The sequence below is a fragment of the Dermacentor albipictus genome, chromosome 9, assembly GCF_038994185.2.
Source record: "Dermacentor albipictus isolate Rhodes 1998 colony chromosome 9, USDA_Dalb.pri_finalv2, whole genome shotgun sequence".
In the NCBI taxonomy this organism is placed as follows: domain Eukaryota; kingdom Metazoa; phylum Arthropoda; class Arachnida; order Ixodida; family Ixodidae; genus Dermacentor; species Dermacentor albipictus.
Genome location: NC_091829.1, coordinates 53,230,464 through 53,244,715, shown reverse-complemented (window position 1 = coordinate 53,244,715; position 14,252 = coordinate 53,230,464). Strand labels below are relative to the sequence as shown.

At 49.2% G+C, this 14,252-nt stretch overlaps 1 protein-coding gene across 1 annotated transcript in view; it reads left to right on the top strand.

The window, feature by feature from the left end:
• The window catches only part of LOC139049716 (uncharacterized), a 50,514-nt gene that overhangs the window by 24,700 nt on the left and 11,562 nt on the right, over positions 1-14,252 (top strand). Inside the window, exons 6-7 of the mRNA XM_070525466.1 lie at positions 2,500-2,585; positions 5,187-5,412. Of these exons, the coding sequence (XP_070381567.1) occupies positions 2,500-2,585; positions 5,187-5,412 (312 nt within the window). The remainder of the gene's footprint in view (positions 1-2,499; positions 2,586-5,186; positions 5,413-14,252) is intronic.

The following is a 14,252-nucleotide window of genomic DNA, read 5'->3' as shown; positions in this document are numbered from 1 at the left end:
GAAATTTTTTATTTAACCGGACTGCTCGTTCCTGAAGTATTATTAATCTGTTTCATTTGCTTGGCATAGAGCCATTAATTTGAAGGCAAGTATACCTACAAGTGAATAATGAAATGGTTTAGCGCAACTAGCAAGAGAAAGCTTGCTGGGCTCTCTAACTTTGCAGCTTAACCGTTGGGCTATTAAGGAATAACCAAGCTCAAACATATGCTGTTCTTACAGCTCTTATGCGCTTGGCCTGCTTGGCCTGCTGTTGTCTTTGGAGCTACTCGGTCGCCGTCTTGGGAAGTTCTCGAACCGTGACGGGGTTACACACCCCGGCTCTTGCGTGGCATTGTTGTTGTCTACCCTCCTCCAGTGTAGCGTAGTCAAGCTGGCACATCCTTGGCTAACCTCCCTACCTTTCCTCTTCGTCTCTCTTTCTCTCTCTCGCTCTCATTATTAGGATATAGTCGAAATTACCGTTTAAAGGTGAGTTTGGAATTACGCATAATGACCGATTCGCGTGTGCCGACGCGTGTCAGATGTGAACCCTGCTAGCAGTGATTGTTTTACCAAGGGGAGGGAAAATAAAAAAATGAAGAAACGAGTTACAGATGAGGTCTGTAGCACCGGCGAACCAGCTTTAATAACTTACTTGGGCACTCATGATTCACGCTTCGCGAGACCAGCACACAGTTGTGGTAAACTGAAATATTTTTTTTTTCAAATTTTCTCGTACGATGTGAATCACACTTGTCGATAGTGTAGTGGTGCGGTCGGCTGCAGGTAGCGCCACCGTCACCCAGGGGTAGGAGCTGGGTTCGAGACGTGCTCGGTAGGAGTTCTGCTGGGTACGAGACATGCTGGGTACGAGACATAGTGGATAAGAGACCAGTTGGGTACGATACCTGTTGGGTACGATACCTGTTGGGTACGATACTTGTTGGGTACGACTGCCAGAAGCGCGCGCGCAGCTTGAGTACTCGCGTTCCAATCGAGGTAAAAAAGAAAAAAAAAGAAAAGAACAGAACAAAATTACAAAAAAATAATTTCTGGAGCTTTACGTGCAAAAACCCAGAACGTGATGTTGAGGCACGCCGTCGTGGGAGACTAAAGGTTTTTTTGCCGGGGGGTGGGGGGGTGAGGGCATTTGAGGTTCTTTTTAAGTCCACTGAAATCTAGGTCCACGACCACCTGTTTTCGTATTTCACTCCCGTGAAAATGCGGCCGTCATGGCCCACATCACGTCCACGAGTTCAGCAGCTTAACGCCATAGCCAGGAAGCCACAAAGGCGGGTGTCTTTACCGCGGTGTCGTCGTGTATATTTTCTGTAGGACGATGGCGACCACATCTGAGCTTCTACTTTGCGCGCCCCTTGACGTTTTTTTTATTTTTTTAATGCGAGTGTAAGTGCCTCAGGGCCTAAAAGGGTATGGGATAGGGGTGAATAAGGATGATTAAATGAATGAAAAAAGATTTGCAGACCTAATGAAGTCCAAGAGGGATTGATAATGCTGTCCCTGCATCCAAGCATTGTAAATTTGAAGCATTGTTTTTGAAGAAGCACACCAGTATAACCATTGCAAGTTCAAGTGAACCATTGCAAGTGAAACAGATCAAACCATTGCAAGCGAAACAGATCAAACGCGAGTGGAACCGCACAGTATCTAAGCAGGGTACCGAACACTCCAAGAGACGCTGGTGCGTGCAGATCCGAAAAGCGAGAATAAACGTCGCTGCACTGTGCTAGAAAAAAAAAAAAGTTATGCAGGAGTTTTACTAGCCAAAGCGACGATACGATTACGAAGCACGTAGTAGCGAGGGCGGGGGGGGGGGGGGGGGGGGTGTCTCCGCACTAGGGTTCCTAGGGTTCCTTAACGTGCACCTGATGCATTGTGCGTGGGCGTCTCCATGCTAGTTGAGTCCCGAAGGGCCTCAACGACACAGGACGTGAGTTTCTATCCGAGCTATTATAGATGGTGCGTCGTCTTCTAATTTTTGGCGGCTGCATGCAAAACAACAGGCACAGCGAGTACACGAGAGAGGTACAGAGCTGTGTACCCTTAGTAGATAGCACATCATATATATATATATATATATATATATATATATATATATATATATATATATATATATATATATATATATATATATATATATATATATATATATGCTGCCCAGCGGATGACGCATCTTTTAAGGTGCCGTGGTTTATAGAGCCGTCTAAGCGAAGCGCTCTCCGTTTAAGAAAAAGATCGCCTATAGCCTACTATCAGGTCGTAAATCTTGGAACGTTTGGACGGATGCTGTGTTACTATAGATTTTTTAAAGTTAACTAGTAATTTATGCGTCATTGGTACATACTACAAGCAGAATTTGCACAAGAAACAGCGACCTCAATATAAAGAGGAAGACAAGTTTCGACATTTAACGTAACTCTTAGAAGCTTATACAATGACAGTACGAAAGACGCAAACGAAGATTTTTTTTAAAGATGTCTAACCGGTTTGTTACAGGGAAGAAGGTGTTGTCTATGGGATATGGAGTTGCCAGTGGGAGCCATAGGTGTTTATACATGCGAGCTTGTCGACAACACTAAGGAGTGAGTAATAGCTTAGCTGTACTAGTCCGATTCTCGTCATGTAACAGTAAGAAGACATGCTGAAAAAAAATCGAACTCACCCTTTCGCAACTCTCAAAAACAGCGAGTTTACTTACTTTGTAATTTATTAATTTATTTTAGGTATTATTATTTATTTTTTTGTTTTGCAAGGGTAACGTTTGAGTTGGTTGTCTCCATCGCCACATTTCAGGAGCCATCACGTTTTCCTGGTCAAAAGAAAAAAAAAGCTTAAGACTCGCCAAAGAACTACGCAGTGTACTTACACTTGATACCTATTTTATTTATTGTGCTGTTTGGCTCGGCGTGTATTTATTTCGTATTGTTCTTTGTTTTTTCCGTGCCAGAACTTGTTTTCAAGTGTATCATGCTACTTAAAACTTGCTGTACTGATGAATGCACATTTCGCACAATCCCCCCCCCCCCCCCACGTGCCACACAAGGGACATTTAAAGCATAATAAATGATAATGATAAATAGGGATTAGCGCGGCTTAAGCGTCAGTGGCCATGTAAACGAAACTTCGGGGTTTAAGGGAAAATCGTGCTCCGAATTTGCGAACAAGCGCAGTGGTTAGATTGCAACGTATTGACCCGTTTCGTGGAGCAGTTTGTTATAGAGAAACGAGATGGCGCTTCGTGCAGCGCCGCACGTCGCCTAAGCGACAGCGTGCGCATTCGACGCCGCTTCCACATCGCTCCTGCGTCATCAGCTGTCGGAAATGCAGCTGAGTTGTCGCTAACGCGCTGCGCTCCCATCATGCTGGATTGAATCGTGTGGATTGAAGGCGTATGCAGGGGCAAGCTGCAAAAGTAGTGACTGGCATATTAAGGAATGGAATGAATCTGTGTGGCCAAGTTCGCGGACCGTGGGTGCACCTGCCCGTAAGCGTTACCGGCGTATTTCGATATGGGCGGCCTTCTTCGAGGATACAGAAATTCGCTCATCCTGCAGGGTTGTATTGCTAACCTTCAAAGAAAGATGTTCTCTGGCGGAACGTTGGCAGGAGTGGGTACCGCTCGTTAAACAATGGCAAAGGTAGTAGCGCCGCTGCCCTCAGTTGTTGAAAATGGCGCTTGTGCTTCACACGTCCATGGCGTACGAGCAACAAAGCATGGCAATCAAAACCGTCGACAAGCTCCGGTAATGTCACTGGAAGAGTCTGGACCACCCATCATATGCAGTCAGCACCTCGCCCCTAGTCATTTCTACGTTTTCGGTCAGCTGAAGAAGCTCCTGGCAGGACAGCCATTCAGGTGCAACTATGAAGCGAAGACAGCAGTCCGACGGTGGTTCCACAGTCAGCCGGACGCATTCTACGACAGGGGCACCACAAATTTGGTGCCGCAATCGGACAAATGCCAGACTCGGTGAGGGTGCTATGCGGAAAAATGGTGGCAGTAGTGTAAGAACACAATGATTGTCGGCAGTAATGCGTTAGCATTGGGTGTACATATCACCACAATGCATTGCCATGGTCGAACGAGGTGGTAGTTATGAGACGTGTACTGCAGTGGAACACCTTCACGTTTCCCTAACAACACCCAGCGCCATCTAGCAGAGCGGCCGCGAAATCTTCGTGTGCCCTCCGAAATGCATGGCGCGCTGCTGCGCGTGAACGCTGGGAAACGCGTAAAATGGGAACAGGACTCTTCGCTCATCCTTATTTCTCTCGACACGCTGCCAAATCTACTCGCACTGCCGCGAAGTCAGCGAGCGGCGTACGAGACGAGAGGCGTGGCACGCTGCTGCACGGCAACAATGTGAACTGTTCCCTCGCTTGCCACAAAATTAGTGGCACATACTCCGTTACCCAAGAAGGCGATAGGTTTACACTGAAGCCCGGCCCATACATAGTGAATTCATCGGACAGCTTGCTAATGCGCCGGACATTGCTGTCCTTGAGGAGCCCTTGTGACGCGGGCCCGTTTCCGCTAAGCACCAGATAAATTTAAGGGATTTTTTTTTTCTTATTGTAGAGTGGCACATCGACAGTGGCACAAACCTTGTTACCCAAGGGGGCGGCAAAGACGTTCATCGAAGAGTGACGCGCAGTCACCACATTCGGCACGAAAGAGCCTAATAAAAAGTCGTCGCACAGTTCTGTCTCTCTCGAGAAGCTAGTGCCTGACTCCGCAGTGGACATTCCTTAACGTCGCCGCTATGAGCAAGAAGCACAGAAACCAGTATGCAATTGCAGAGCAATGACCCTGACCGGCTGCAACAGATCATCAGTCGGGCCCTGGCAGCGGAGAAAACCGCAGGGCGGCAGGCCAATTAGGCCTTCCCGTTCGACTCGTAAAAGTTTCGCGCCGAAAGAAAGCGTTTTCAATCGATCAATCACTCTCGGAAGTGTTGTTGGTGAATGAAACCTCACCTCTTCGACATCGCTTCGTTGTTCCTGCGTTAATACACGCACGTCCACGTTTCCATTGCTACTTTTGTATTAACTCTGGGTCTCAAATTCGTACCGTACTAATATATGCAATGAAATATGAAACAATAGACGGTGCATGCTACACTTTGTTGTGTCAGATCTTACGCTTACTTCTTATTCTGTCTTTCTCTTTTTTTTTTATGCAGCAACTGGATCGAATTGACAGAGGCAGAGGATAAAAAAACTTCTCATTATTTTAACCATGGAAACTTTCCGAATGGTGCGATACTGCATTACACGATTCGCCTCTCATTTCGGGAGTACATCGTAAGCAGCGATTTCGACCCGGCAGTTTTTCCGCAACAATCCGATAAACCGAAATACATTAACGCATACTTCTCAGAAGCACTGAACATCATAAACTTCGATGTGGTAAGTTGTATTTCTAGTAAGTTTCGATGTAGTGAGAGCATTGATTTCTCCCATCTTAGTGTTCGAGGCTTCGGGCGTTACTTTGGCGTAACCTGCAGTGTTTTAATGCTATCATTTTTTTAAGGACACTAAGGCAATTTGTATGTCGACGCACACGCAAAATCGCAGCAAATCGTTGTAGTTATGATAGAATACATATTCTTTGACGAATGATGAATTTGCGATTCCCAAGCCGATCTGAAGACAAAAGAAGGAAATTTCGCGGAAATCCATTTGCGGCTACATGCATGCAACATGTACTCCACGCAACTTCTGTAAATACTGGCCCCGGGTTCCCGCTAGTATGTATTATAACAAACTTTCTTACTTTTCCTTTATTTCTACCTTTCTTTTTTTCGTTCTTCCTTTTCTTTCTACCTTTCTTTTTTTCGTTCTTCCTTTTCTTTCTTCCTTTCTTCTTTCTTCCATTCTTTCTTTCTTCCATCCTTTCTTCCATCCATCCTTTCTTCCATCCTTTCTTCCATCCATCCTTTCTTCCATCCTTTCTTCCATCCATCCTTTCTTCCATCCTTTCTTCCATCCTTTCTTTCTTTCTTTCTTTCTTTCTTTCTTTCTTTGCTTCCTCGCGCCGAAATTAATGCGCTTGTACTGGTTAGCATTAAAAAAGGCGCCATCATTTATACCTGCTGCGATGTGTGCAACACCTCGTAGGAAGAAAAAAAGAAAGAAAGAGAAATGCCTGGGCCTTTCACGGCGTAACTTACGCACGAACATTGCAAAGCGCACTCATTTCGAAGAGGGTGTCGCGTGACACTAGGCGCTTTTTTATTGCGAGAGGCACAACACGCACGCAGCCGCCTGAATCCTGGTGTCAGCATCACGTCGCAATTTATATATATTATAATACCGAGGCCGATCAAGTTGTCCAGCGCTGTTTGTTCCAAAAAAGGCAACGCCCGCTGCTCACGCGCGAAGTCGAAGAGGGAAGATGATGATGGCTATGTCCAAATGAAGACGACGAAGTACGTTAATAGTGCTCACACTAACTTCCCCCTGTCATGGAAGTGGCCAGCCTGGCCGCAGATTGGAGATTATCTAAACGGGGAATGAAGGGCTTCATCCGCGACACGTGAACAATTTCGGCATTCCGGCGGCGCCGGTCAGTGACGGAGTGTACTGGGCGGACGAGATAGTTCACTGCAGATGTTTGCTGCACAACGGTGTATGGACCAATGTAGCGTGGAAGGAACTTCTCACAGAGGCCTGGGGTGCGGACTGGAGTCCAAAGCAGGACTTGGTCTCCTGGGTGAAAACGTAGGTCACGGCGTTTGTTGTCGCAGTAACGCTTGCGCTAAGCTTGGGTAGCTTCTGTGCTTTGCCGGGCGATTTGACGGGAATGTGCAACTCGGGCAGCAAAATCTGCTGGAAGCGACGCGTTAGGCGAAGAAGGTGCGAAAAATAGCTCTCTGTCGAATATGGTGGAAGGAGATCGTCCATACACAAGGAAGAAAGGGCCGTAGCCGGTAGTCCGTTGAATAGCAGTATTATATGCGAATGTCACAAAAGGAAGAATTTTATCCCAGTCAGTGTGGTCAGGACGGATGTACACGGAAATCATGTCAGACAGCGTACGGTGGAAGCGCTCAGTAAGGCCATTGGTTTGCGGATGATAAGTAGAAGTAGATTCGTGGACGGTATTAGTGGCTCCTCGAGAACACTATGCGGTGGTGTTTTTCTTGAGCGTATGAAAGTAGCTCGGTGATCTGCAGGGCCAGAACCTGATATGCGGTGTGGCGCAGGAAGCATCCCAAAATTTGCAGCGCGGATTTTCAGTCCGTGAAAATGCACCACTCTTGAGGTCTTTCCCCGCAGATGTGGCGAATCGCTTCTCGAATAGCCACAAGCTCTGCAGCGGTTGATGTTGAATTATGGTCTAGTATGAAACCTCGAGTCATCTGTTGGGCTGGTATCACCACAGCTGCTGTCGATGCCTTAGGTGACACGGAGCCATCTGTGTACACATGAACATATGTCTGGTATTCTGACCAGATGTACGCGAGAGCAAGTTGTTGTATTCCACTGACGGGAACCAATGATTTCTTTAGTATGCCGGGGACATGTACGCATACGGAAAGTTGAACTATCACCCATGGTGGTTTGACGGGGTGGTATGGAAGGGCATAGCCTGATGTTATGTGGGGTAGATGGCAACGGAGTGCACTTGTGAAACTGCTGTCCGATCGCTCATGTAGAACCGACGTCAATGGATGACAATGGTGTCGCGTCAGTAAGCGTAAATACACACGAAGTGGTTCGTGGTACAGGTATATCGGTAATGGGCATACGTGGGCTTCCTCAATTGCGCCTTTGTTGGAGGCACGCCGTGGCAACCCGAGGCATATTTTGAGTGCCTGTGCTTGGACGCTCTCTAATGTCCGTTAGCAGGAAATGCTCAAGTTTGAGAGTATCGGAAGGCTGTATCGAATGTAGCCCACGAAAAGAGACTGATAGAGTCTTAGTAATGAGCCTTCCGTGGGGCCCCATTTCATGCCTGTTGCGAAGCGAAGAACATGGCAAAACAGATTAGGTTTTTGCTTCAACATATTAACATGCCTCGTCCATGACAAATCGCGGTCGATGATAATGCCCAAGAATCTGTTGTGGGAGACATAAGGTATTATGACACCGTTAATGGAGATCGGGTAGCGGCAGACGGATTTGCGCGTGAATGCAACCACAGCACATTTTTCGGGAGCTAAGCGCAAACCCTGACGCCGTATGTATCGTGAAGTAGATGACACAGCCCGTTGTAATTTCGCACGTAGTTGTGGGCGTGTGGACGTAGTTGTGGGCGTGTACGATGGGAACTAGAGCAAGTGCTCTAGTTCCCATCGAAGCCAAATGGTCATAGGGAACGCCAGTAGGCACGGAAGGCACGGTAGGTGTGGATAGCGAAACAACATCCGCGTAGGTAGGTGTGGAGCGCGCTACCGGAGCAAGATGCGTCGTGGGTGTAGTCATCGCTGTCAACTCCTGCTTTACGACCTCACGCAAGTCGAAGGCGGGGGTGGGGGCGCAGGCAGCAGGTGGACGCTTGAGGTCTTGTAGTTGAAGCTCTTCGCGGATGATGGTGCGTATAAGAGCACGTAGATCTGGAGAATGGGGAACCTGAGGATCGCTGCTGTCACGTGGAAGACGAATAGACTGCGGCTCGTCGAGGCGTTGACACGTTGAAGTGATGTCTTCGACAGAAGCCGGATTTTGCACGATTAAGGCGTTGAACGCGACAGGCCCAATGCCTTTTAAGATGTGGCGAACGCGTTCGGCTTCCGTCATGCGAGGATTCGCACGGCGGCACAGAGCCAAGACATCCTCTATGTATGAGGTGTAAGACTCCTGGGGAAGTTGGCGCCACGTTCCCAGCTTCTGTTTGGCGACTTCTGCACGGCCAGACGAGGAAGCGAAGATTTGCCGCTGCTTCGAGGTAAACGTGGACCAATCCGCGATGTCGGATTCGTGGTTGAAATACCATGTCTTTGCAACACCGGTCAAGTAGAAGGCGACGTGCCTCGATTTCTGGGTGTCGTTCCACTTGTTGCAAGAACTCACGCGGTCGTAGTGGTCGATCCAATCGTCTACGTCATCACCGCGGAGTCCCGCGAAGACAGGGGGATCGCGCTGAGGGCTCGTCACAGTCCAAGAGGGCGCCGTAGGCGGGGTCGTCGGTGTGGTAGGGTTAGAGGTGCCGGAAGGGCCGGGGTTGGAAGTGTCCATTGTTGTAGGGGTAGCTGGGTGCAGGCGGCGACCGGAACGGAGCTCCAGGGAGGACGGGAACGCGAGAGGACGTCGGGATCTTGACGTACCTCCACCACTTTATAATACTGAGGCCGATCAAGTTGTCCAGCGCTGTTTATTCCAAAAAAGGCGAGAAGACCACAGTGTCAACACCGGCTCGCGTCGGGCTCCGTAGTTTCGTGAGTTTTTTATGGTGTTTTCAACAGAAAACGACACGAAACGCTTTCACCAGCTTCCTAACGTTATGAGGACCGCATCGACGCCACCCCCGTGGAAATGCGACCACCGAGGCCCCCAGGAGGATTCTTTGAAGTTTCATCACCACGGGTGAGCCGCTAACCCTAACCGGCGGCGGCAGCCGCTCGCTTCGCCGACGGGGATTCCCGCTACGGCACTTGGCCTAACCATGGTGAACGAAGCGACTACGATCGTTGACCCCCTCCATACAACTTCCGGAGGAGACGAAGAAGAACGCATGGACCAGACTACCGAACCGGTGAGCCAAGAAACTCTGTACAATAGCACTGTGAGAGAAGATCTCAATTGGCTATCCGTACGAACACAAAAGCAACGCAAGCAAGAAGCCTTGGAGAGGCGACGCGGTAGTGTGAAGCCCCAAGACCCCGAAACTACCACTAAGACATCAACAACGCGGAGAGTCGCTAGACCTCCGCCACTTCCGAAAAATGACTACAAAATAATCATTCGTCCAAACGAAGGTCTGCCTTTAGGAAACGTGCTCACACATACACTTGCACGAGCGATCATCGACGCGTGCCACAACGAGTTCACGGATGACAAATTCATACTGAGAATCAACCCGGGATCCAACATAGCCATCCTATCGACCCAGTACGAAGAGGTCGCTGAAAAAGCAAGACACATTCACACCTTAACGCTTAGTGGCAGAAATCACGCAGTGCGCGCATACACCGCTCAAGGAGAAGGCGCCCTCAGAGGAGTGGTACATGTAATACCGTTACACACAACCACTGAAACCCTCATGGCCCACCTCAGAGTGAGAACACAAGGCGTGGGAATCATTACAGCCAGGATGATCGGTGGCACTCAAAGTGCAGCGCTTACCTTTATTGGTCGCCATCTACCACGATTTGTGTACTACTACGGAGGTGAACTCCGTTGCTACCCATTTAGACCGACGCTCCAAGTCTGCAAGATCTGCAGGGAAAAGGGCCACCGTACCGACGTGTGCCCAAACCCAGACAGACCCATCTGTAGGTTGTGCGGACTGCTTAACCCAACCGACGGACACAAATGCGAGGTAAACTGCGCCTCGTGCGGGGAGGCCCACCCAACCGGTGACCATTCGTGCAAGCAGCGACTCAAACCGGTTCGACCCCGACCCACACCATCATCAGCCCCGATGAAGTCGAAAGCCCCACGATGGTTCGCCTCGGAAGTCGAAAAAGAGACCTACAGGGCGGGCACTCGCGGCCGGCCGGTCAATACTGAGGAACGCTCCCGCTCCCAATCCCGCTCCCGTTCCCGGTCAGCGAGCCGCGAGCATCGGGCACCACCGACACCCAAAAGGAACCCGTCGCCTCTGGCAAGGAAGCAGAAGCCTTCACACGAGGTAAGCTGGGCGGAAGTCGTCTCCCCCAAGCCACGAAACACATCCACACCGATCGCACAAAATCCAGAATACCAGAGTCATTGAGGAAAACAGACAGCAAAAACGGCGTCTAATCGACTACGAGCACAAAATCGAAACTTTACTGAAAAGCGTAGCCATGCTTGAATCGGCACACGCTGCGACCTGTGAGCTATTGCCACAATCTCAATTACCGCAGCTAAGCATTCTCACCGGACATCCGCCACTACAAACACAACTGCTCCACTCCCCCCAAACAACATAGCCAAAGCAGCCTCAGGCGCACTCACTATCTGAGAGCAAGCTGGTAACCCAGGACCAAATGCAACAAGCACTGCAACAATCACAACAACAAATACAGCAACAATTTCAACAGTTCTTTAAGGAATTCCAAGAAATAAAGAAATGCGTTAACGAATCCCTAACCAAGGAACGCAAGCGTAAACGAAAAAGTAGCAAAATACCCTCTCAAACAGATGACGGTAGCATGCTAACTTCCCACACAGACAACACAATACCCTCTAAGTCCCATCATGACCCGTAAACCTCAAATGCAAACCGAAAGCATCACGATCTGGTCTTGGAACTGTAGGTATATTAAAAGCAAGCACGCATCCCTCTCGCTATACGTACAGGCGGCGCTAGTACCCCCGGATATTATCTGCTTGCAAGAGGCGGGAGAGCAACCGAAGCCAATTATGGAGTGTAAAAGACAGTACGACCCCAGCTACCGTAGTGTGGCCACGCTCGTCCGCAAAGATTTGGCAACAACCCTCACAGTGCTCCCCGGTGAGGAAATCCCACCTCTCATCACCACGATATGGCCTGTCAAGAAGGGAAGACCTAAACAAGTCGTATGCAACGTATACAGTCCCCCCCGCGACAGAAAGGCTGACTTCGCGTCATTGTTCCGGCACCTACAGCGAATGCTGGAGCACCGCGATCGCCTATTTATAACCGGAGATTTCAATGCAAAGCACAACACGTGGGGCTACTCGAAAGCAGACACCAAGGGCGCCAAGCTCTTATAAGCCATAGAACGCCACGAATACACACTAATTACAGTGCCAGGTACGCCTACTCGAATAGGAAACAGTGCCAGCAGGGACACGACTCCTGATCTCACCATCACCAACGATACCGTGGGAACAAGCTGGGGGGTCCTAGACGACTCACTGGGTAGTGATCACTACATTATCGAAATCACCAGCGCCTCGGCCAAACTACGCCGACTCCTAGGGAAGGCCAAAATTACAAATTGGCCTTCCAAATAGGGAGAAGCAACAGCTCGATTTAGATACAAGTCTGCCCTTCCCGGAACATCAAGGCCGCTTAACGACGATCAAGGAGTGGGCCAAACGCATCAAAGAACTATATGACGCGAACACTAAAGTGTACCAAACCGATACCGACACGCCGGCAATCGACAACCATCTAATACACTTATGGGAAGCATGCAGAGGCCTCACAAGAAGATGGCGCAAACAGAAGCTAAATCGAAAACTTAGACTTAGGATTTCAAACGTCACTAAACAGGTCAACGATTATGCCCTGAAGGTTCACAGGGACAATTGGCGCACGTTCTGCGATTCGCTTAAAGGCACGCTAAGCACCAAAAAGACATGGAACATACTCCGCAGCATCATCGATCCTTCAAATACCAAAACAGAAACAAATACAACCCTACAAAAACTCGTTGGCGAATATACGGGAACCGAGGATGAACTCATACAGGAACTCCAGCAAATGTACACGGGAATCTAGACCGGGCATCCGAAACCATACCATCAATATCCGGGAGCTCCGAACGAGATACTTGATGCACCCATCACGTATGCGGAGGTATACGCGGCAGCACAGAGCTTCAAGAAAAACACGGCACCGGGCCCCGATGGGATCACCAACGCCATCTTGAGAAACCTAAGCGATGAAACCCTGCGAGCCTTTACAAAGCAGCTGAACGAAGAAATATGGGCACCGGGCGGAACATTACCCGAGGTATGAACTACAGCTCACATAGTCCTCATACCCAAACCAGGAAGACCGCGCAGGCTCGATCAATTAAGACCGATCTCGCTTACGTCTTGCCTAGGCAAGCTTCTTGAACGAATTGTACTCACTCGAATGGAACAACACATGGAAGAACATGGACTACACCCCCATTGCATGTACGGATTTCGGAAAGGCATGTCATCACAGGATGTCTTCCTCCTCCTCAAGGAAGAGGTCCTAAACCCACAACCGGGCAGCAACAACAACGTACTCCTAGCCCTCGACGTAGAAAAAGCATTTGATAATATAGCACACGAAACCATCCTAGATGGCCTCGCCGCCATAGGATGCGGAGAGCGATTATACCATTATGTCGTGGCTTTTCTCAGCCACCGCAAAGCTCGTATCGGCATAGCAGGCGTACTATCGGACATATATGACCTACCGCAGAAGGGTACTCCGCAAGGGTCAATATTATCTCCTTTCCTCTTCAACATCGGACTTAGAAAACTTGCTTTACAACTGGAAAACATCCCAAAACTCGGATGTGCCTTCTATGCCGACGATATCACTCTATGGGCAACCAAAGGTTCATACGGCGACAGAGAAAACACGTTACTCACAGCTATCGGATACGTCGAGTCATACCTAACCACAGCAGGAATGAGGTGTGCCCCACAGAAGTCGGAGTACCTTCAAGTCCGGCCTATGCAAACTAAGGAACATAGAGCCCCGCCGATACATCTCGAGATTGCCGGGCAACCTATAAATCGCGGTCCGACCACACGCATACTAGGTATGCACATCCAGGAGAACAATGGCATAAAGGTAGCCTCAGAGAAATTAAATCACCTTATAAGAAGCACCGCATCACTCATCGCCAGAGTAGCGCGCAGCAAAGATGGTTTCACAGAGGACGAAACCTTAAGACTGGTACAAGCCCTCGTCATCAGCCGTGTCACGTACGCGCTACCGTATCAAGTCAAGCGCAAAAGCGAGACAGAACGCATGGACACTCTTACAAGAACCGCGTACAAAACGGCCTTACAGCTACCGTCAAGCACAAGCACAAAGAAATTACTAGCGCTAGGCGTATACAACACCTTTGAGGAGCTAGCAAGTGCCACACTCATAGCGCAGAGGGAGCGCCTCAACAAGACTCAACAGGGAAGACACCTTCTTCGACGGCTAGGGTACCCGCTGACACCTCAGTACTGCAAAGAAGAAACAAAACTCTTGCCTAACCACATTAGAGAGAACATTGTAGTAGACCCTATCCCCAAGAACATGCACCCCACCCACAATCAGGAGAGAAGAGGAGCGCGCGCCCGCATGTTGCACAAGCGTTGTTTCAGAGACCCGGATACGTACTACACGGACGCTAGCCCGTATCCCTCGTCGCCACGTTGCGGGCTCAAATACACAATCGCCGTTGTCAATC